General features: G+C 44.5%; 1 protein-coding gene across 1 annotated transcript; it reads right to left on the bottom strand.

Moving 5' to 3' along the window:
* Positions 1 to 5,326: 5,326 nt before the first annotated feature.
* LOC134458967 (la-related protein 6-like) lies at positions 5,327 to 7,738 on the bottom strand. Its single transcript, XM_063211332.1, has 4 exons — positions 7,660 to 7,738; positions 7,252 to 7,453; positions 6,593 to 6,981; positions 5,327 to 6,324 (listed from the first exon to the last, which is right to left on the bottom strand). Exons 1-4 carry the CDS (start codon positions 7,683 to 7,685, stop codon positions 5,526 to 5,528), a joined length of 1,416 nt encoding a protein of 471 aa, XP_063067402.1. The 5' UTR covers positions 7,686 to 7,738; the 3' UTR covers positions 5,327 to 5,525.

The raw sequence follows: 7,738 nt of genomic DNA on the forward strand, positions 1-7,738 counted from the left end.
AGCTAAACAGCCAACAGGTGTCATTATATCCCCGAAACGCGGAGCGTCGGGGATGTAATGGTTTTGCGTGCACCGCCGCCGCCGCGTCCGCCGCCGCCGCCGCCGCCGCGTCCGCCGCGTAAGGTCTTTCGTGTTAACGCGATAACTTTTGAACGGATGTTTGGATTTGTCCCAGATTTGGTGTGTGAATGCTCTAGGGCAGGTTCATGAACTGATTCGAGTTTGGAGGTCAACAATTTCAAGATGGCCGAATTCAAGATGGCCGATTTTTTGTTTGGCCCATTACTTCTGACCGGGTGGATGGATTTGTCCCAGATTTGGTGTGTGAATGCTCTAGGGTGGGTTCATGAACTGATTAGAGTTTGGAGGTTAACACTTTCAAGATGGCCGAATTCAAGATGGCCGAATTTTTGTTTGGTCCATAACTTCTGACCGGGTGGATGGATTTGTCCCAGATTTGGTGTGTGAATGTTCTAGGGTAGGTTCATGAACTGATTCGAGTTTGGAGGTCAACAATTTCAAGATGGCCGAATTCAAGATGGCCGAATTTTTGTTTGGCCCATTACTTCTGACCGGGTGGATGGATTTGTCCCAGATTTGGTGTGTGAATGCTCTAGGGTGGGTTCATGAACTGATTACAGTTTGGAGGTTAACACTTTCAAGATGGCCGAATTCAAGATGGGCCGAATTTTTTTGTTTGGTCCATAACTTCTGACCGGGTGGATGGATTTGTCCCAGATTTGGTGTGTGAATGTTCTAGGGTAGGGTGTTCATAAACTGATTCGAGTTTGGAGGTCAACAATTTCAAGATGGCCGAATTCAAGATGGCCGAATTTTTGTTTGGCCCATTACTTCTGAACCGGTTGGAATGGATTTGTCCCAGATTTGGTGTGTGAATGCTGCAGGGTAGGTTCATGAACTGATTCGAGTTTGGAGGTCAACACTTTCAAAATGGTGGCATTTTTATTTGGCCCATAACTTCTGACTGGGTGGATTGATTTGCCCGGTAACACCTTATTTTAACAGTTCACCATTTCAGTGAATCTACCATATCAGGTAGGCCTACAGTGTAATAACCAGTGTAACAATATTTAATACCATGTAATACTAGTGTAATACCAGTGTAAAAATAGGCAATACCAGGTACAGTGTAATAACCAGTGTAACAATATGTAATACCATGTAATACTAGTGTAATACCAGTGTACAAATCAGGGCTTAACACTAACACACGCCAGGTAGCCAAATGCGGGTGAAAGTCGGCGTTGGCTAGTAGATACCGAAGGTTCACTAGCCATTCTGGCGGGTCCGTCACTATTCTAAATGATGAGGCACCGCATTTTGTAGTTTTTTCCCCTCGGACCGTCTTTGCTACAAATGCAATGCAATGCGATTTCGCGAGCCTACAATACCCATGAAGCACCTGTGTCACGTGTCACCTGTGTGTCACGCACTCAAAGAATCTGATAGAGCTAGTCTTGCGAAGAGGAGTGACAGCAGCGAGCTGCCGGCACATCAGCGCGTATTAATGTCACTGAAAACCTTCACGTGAAAATAAAGTAGCGAAGTTCATCTCAACTGACCTGTTTTGAGATCTGTCATTAGTACAATGCATAGTAGTAGTGGACATTAAAATGACCAAGGCGAGAGGAGAACACCTCAGTCTTGAGAAAGTCTTGAGAGTAATTAGCGCAGTGATAAGACAAGGACGCATGCATGCGGCATTAATAATGTTCGGTTTAAATCATTTTCTGATTTGCCTGTATGTCTTCATACCTTAATATTCCTCCATGTTTCTTGTGCCGTTGTTCCCGACTGTCAAACGGGGCTTAAACAACGCGCAGTAGTAGCCTTCCAGACAGTACAAAATCATGTCCCATGTCCCTTCTAATGTGCCCATCTTGCTTTGCGTCCGTTTATATTTTAAACAACTCAATATTAAACGGAATGGAGGGAAGTCGTAGCTCCTTCTGTAGTTACCGGTGCCTTCTAGTAGATAGCCTACTTTTATGAGAAAATATTCCAGAAGATGTGTTATTCCACATCCATGACCGAGGACATGCGAAGTTTGGCAATGACTTTGCACTATCTACTTTGCGCATCGAAAGTGCCCTTCAGATCAAAGACGGAAATATTTTGCTCTCATGTAGCTTACATTTGTGCCCTTCCACAACACTGTGCTTGTTTCTGCACGGCTATGCCATTCCTCAGATAAGTTAATCTGTTCTTATAGCATGCATGCATGCATGCATGGACATTGGACCAGTTAACAACAATTCTAGTTATTATATTATATTATATTATATTATATCATATTATATTATATTATATTATATTATTTTATGTTATGTTATATTATCCTACATTACATTATTACAGCCTATTATATAATTCATTAAAGCTGCTATGATGGTTAAGAAAATTATGGCTAGTGAAAAGGCCCAATGGCTAGTGAGTCAGGAAAACCACTAGCCAAAATGGCTGGTAAGCGAAAAAGTTAGTGTAAAGCACTGGTACAAATATGCAATACCATGTAATACCACTTACACACAAATAGCCTACATGATATAAGTACAAAATTGGTACATGGTGTCACACTGGTATGACGTGGTATTAAATATTGTTACACTGGTTATTACACTGTACCTAATGTGGTATATCCACTGTAATAGTGAACCATTAAAACAGTGTTACCATTTGCCCCATTTTTTCCTTCATTTTCACAATAGTCATTTGGTTTTAAGCCTATGCACGTCATTGATCTATGTATAGATATTAAATATATTTATTTTATATTTTGTATTTATCATAGACGTTCATGAAAAGGTGGACAGGAGTGGTAGGAATGATTGAAGACTGGAAGCGTCGCGTTTCGGGGATATACCTTAAGCAGTCGAAGGCGACTGCACAGGCAGTCTAGTTTAGTTATGAAAAGGAGGAGTGCATGTTCTGCTATTAGATGATTTACCACTACATATGTAAAGTTTAACTTTACCTGGTTTACTTTGGACCAGGTTTTTGAAGTACTCCCCTGGAGCACCCTGCAGCTTCAACTTTGTTGGGTGGAAACTTGAGTTATGTTTTGATGTCTACCAGAGTTGGACTGAAGGTGCAGTGATCATTGAAAGGTGACGTGCATGCGTTGAGCTCTAGCTTTTTCCTCATCTTGAGTCACCCTTATGACTCCAACAGACGACGGCCAGCTTGAATATTTACATCACACAACTGCCATGGACCATCTGCAGTTGGACTTGCTTGTGCCACTTTCTCCTCCTCTGTATGCTGCAGTGCTCCTGTGGACCACTAGGTGTCCCTGTTCCTGTGTACCCTGCTGAAGGATGAACTACTCCTGGGCCCAGTGTAAGAATTCCTAATTTTCCAAACTCAAATTTCAAGTTCCACTGTCATTGTAGAAAATGCATCGCACAGTATTGTCTGTATTTTTCCTGTGTTTTTTCTCTTACAGATGGTGTTATGACAGGGATCCTACATCTACAATGTATCATACATACTGTACATGTAGGCACTTAACTACATACACTTAACATATCTCAGCCTAACCCCACGGGAACTACTAGCATATTGTAATGGCTTTGTATGGGCAGTTTGTAGTGTAGGACAAAAGTACAGAAAACCTAGCCTGGCTCTCACGCAGACCCTTCATGCTTTGAGCATCTTTGTTAAACTTCGTGAGCATCGTGAGAACCAGGTTACAGAAAACCGGCCTTAAAGATAAAGGTTGCCCAAGGTCTCTGGCTCAATCAGAATTGTTCACTTGTGTACTGAACATCACGATGCAACCTACAACCTATGTACTCTACTCTAGTATACTATGCAGTGAAGGACTGAACATTTCAGACATATGTATTCCTCCCTGCAGGGTGGCTGATGAAGGCTTGGGGAAATTTGCCCTTTATTTGAATCATTTTGTATTTCTAACCTACAGTACATGTTTTGGTATTATTGTTATTATTATTATTATTATTATTATTATTATTATTATTATTAATAATAATGATATTTGTGTTGTCTCCCATTTCTTGTCATGGCTTTGAGCCAAACTGTGACACTGCATGCTATTTTCATAAGCTATTTTCATTTGTTCTGTGTAATTATTTAGGCAGCTAATCATGCCATAAATAGTCCTCAGCATGAACAATATTTTTCCAATCCAAAGTGAAGTGCTGCACCTGTTGGCCTGTATTGTGTTGTTTTTTCCCCCACAGGGCCGGTAATGCCCACCCGATTTCTAGTGCATGTGCAGGGCCGTTTCAAGGTTTTTGGGAGTCCCGGGAAAAGAAGGACATGGGAGCCCTTTTATTTCTTCAAACTATTGGGGAGAGATATATTAAGAGATGTTTTGATAGCGGTATCATTGCACTTTTCCGTCATCGAATTAAGGGAGGTTTTGCCTCCTTAACAAAGTTGTCATTGAATGCACAGCCAGTTAATACCAGGGCCCCCCTTCAGCTGGGGGCCCTAGACAATCACCTAGTTTGCTTGCCTGGTTGTGACAGGCCTGTGCATAGAGAGGAGTGAATCAAACAGGCGTGGGTTTGTCATTATACATTTATACATCAGGCAGGACAATGCCTCACATGTCCGCAATTTATCTGTGGCCCTCAAAACGTAGCGGTTTAGGCTCATCCGTTTGCACACACGCACATTTTCTCTCCCCCCCACCGCGCGCATGCAATCTCTCTCTCTCTCTCTCTCTCTCTCTCTCTCTCTCTCTCTCACTCACTCACTCACTCACTCACTCACTCACTCACTCACACATACACACACACACACACACATACACACCGACCTGAAAGTGGTGACTGTCACTCAGTGCACTCCTCAATGAAAAGTGCGAGGTTGTCATGGGAACTGACACACAAATACTTATGATAACTCATCCAAATTAGGGCCCAGCTTCATCTCTCTCTCTCTCTCTCTGGATGGTCCTTATAATATGTCGGGCAATCAGACAGGCAGCAGACAGGCAGCCTTCATTATTTCATTATACTCATTGAATTGAAAGGCCGCTTTCTTTCGGTGAGAGGTGCTGTCGTGATGCTGTACAGAAAGAGGTCGGTAGCGAGGAGGCTCCGTGTGTGTGGGAGTGGGCATTGTTGCTTCAGCACGATCAAGTGATATTTGTAGACGGAAGTTCATGGCCGGACCCCGGTACAGAGAGAGTGAGTGAGGAATCTGATTTCTCAACCACTGGCAATATATTTTTTTCCTCACTTGGATGATTCACATTTATGTGGACACAGACTACAACGAAAATACCAAAAAAGGGATTCTTTTATTGCCATTCACAAATATTGCACTAGTATTTGGACACTTTACCTCAAGTTTAAAAGCAGCATGGAATAAATATATATAATAAATACATAAATAAAAATAAATAGTAATATAAATAACCTAGACATATTGACATCAGTATGGATCATAAGCAGCAGGAAATCACATCTAGACATCACATTCACATTCACATCCACGCACATCATTTACAATTCATGAAATCTGTTCGTTCATATTTTGAGTGGGTGGTGAAATCTTCTCCTCGCCACAGTGAGATGGAACCCACGAGTGCCGTCTGGACCGTGGGGGAACCGCAGCACACCGTGGGGAATGTTCGAGTCCCCGTTCAACGCTCTCTTGGCCACTCCAGCACCCCGGTTCTGCCTGGCACCATTACCACCATCCTCCACAGAGACGGAGGAGGATGAGTTGGGGGTCTGAATGACTGCCAGCTTCCTCCTCTGCACCCACGGACTGCCCGAGTTGGGAGGTGTGGAGGAGGCTGCGTTTTCACAGGACTGATCCTGGCTCCTGCGTCGCCTGCTCAGCTCGGGGCTGGTGTCTGGACTGCCCCACATCTCCGAGAACAGGAGCGGCGACACCCGGGGACCCGGCAGCGGAGCGTGGAGCACCCTGGGGCTGGATCTGGGGCTTCCCCACGGGCTGCTCCCGTACCCGCCGATCACCTGTCCGCTGAAGAAGCGTGGCACGTGGAGAGGGGACGAGGAGGCGAACTCGGACTCGGAGGAGCTGTAGGCGGAGGAGTCCTCGTTGGCCCGGGACTGGAGCTGCTCCATGCGCCGGTTGAGGATGTTCATTCCTTTACCCGACGACGTCCTCTCCTCCAGAGAGCCCACGGACGAGGCGTCCTGCTGGCCGCTCTTGGTCTTCTTCTTGGAGCTGCGGCCCACCAGCACCACCTTGACGGAGGTGCTGTCCGACTGGGTCAGCTCGTGGTAGGCCTTGCCCGCCCCCTCCAGCTCCTCGTACTCCACCAGCACGCTCTCCTCCGTGGAGAGCTCCGGGTACCTGCAGGGTCGTAACCAGACATTTTCAAATACCGGGTTCAAATACTGCGTGCTGTACTGCATACTGTACATTTTGAATGCTTCAAACACTTCAGTCAAACTCTTAAGTTTGCTTTCATTAATCACTGCCCCGAGGGGTGGCGTATACAGACTGAATTTATCACTGTTGATCATATATCGATTTTCATCATAGATCAATTTCACATTACTGAAAAAAATACAGAGGACATGACCTCTGTGTCCTCAATGGTAGTTACGGCCATGTGTACCTGTAGCTGTACCTCTGCACCTCAGCGGGTAGCTCTCTTCCGGGCCGGTTCACCCGCACGGTGCTCAGGGCCCCGAAAGGCTCCAGGATGCTGATGGCTGCCTCTATGGTGCTACGATGATGGGGAGGAGGAGGACAGGGAGGGACCGGGGACCCGTTGCTGCTGGTTTGGTCTTGCTCAGCATCATCACCTGCTGGTGCTGGTGGAGACTTCTTGCAGAGTTCTGAGATGTTCCAGACCAGTAGGACTTTGCTGGGCACCTGGGAGAGGACCGCGTCCGGCACGGGCTCCAGGCGACGCACCTTGTTGCCCTCCTCGTTGACCTCCAGCTTGGCGGAGTGGCGCAGGGCAAAGGCAGTGGAGCGCCAGTCTTTAGTCAGCTGTTTCATCTGGAACACAAAATCAGTCAGATGTTACAGTAATTGCTTCAGTAAAGTACAATGCAAAAGGTCACCAAAATTATGCCTTTAGTGTTAAAATGCCCATTCATGTCCTACAACTGGAAATAAAAATACATGTAGGCCTATTGCGCATTATACATGCATTGTTGTAAATAACTTTGGATGAAATATAATGCAATATTTGTAATATATAATGTAATATATCTTAAATGATATGTTCTTTTTTTATACATGATTACCCTTTACATAACAGCCTACCTTTTTAAAGGAAGTCAACAGCTTGATGTTCACATAGCCCATCTTGTTCCTCCTGACATGTTTCAGGAGGAAAGCATCTTTGGCAAGATTCTCGTCCGACAGGTAGTACTCGATCTGTTTCACCATCCTCTGAATAAGATTCTCGTCAGGAATGATCCAGTCATCAATGTCTATATCCTCGTCATTTTCATTGAAGAATGGTCTACAGAAGAGCATATATGAGTTATATCGGTAAACTGCACGTTTTGCTGCAGACACAACCTGATTTGAAAAGGGAAAAAACACAGCAAACTGGTGTGCGCACCTGTTACACAGATACTTCCTCTACTTCTATCAATACAATGCTGTTACATAATCATCAATTAAATTAAATTGCATGTTAATAATACGTTAAAAGTAAAGACTCACTTGTCATCTCCATCATGACAATCCATTTTCTGTCTGAGAAAGAGTCTGTGCTTCTTGCCAGAAGAAATGACTGTAACTA

This window comes from Engraulis encrasicolus, chromosome 11, assembly GCF_034702125.1.
Source record: "Engraulis encrasicolus isolate BLACKSEA-1 chromosome 11, IST_EnEncr_1.0, whole genome shotgun sequence".
NCBI lineage: Eukaryota > Metazoa > Chordata > Actinopteri > Clupeiformes > Engraulidae > Engraulis > Engraulis encrasicolus.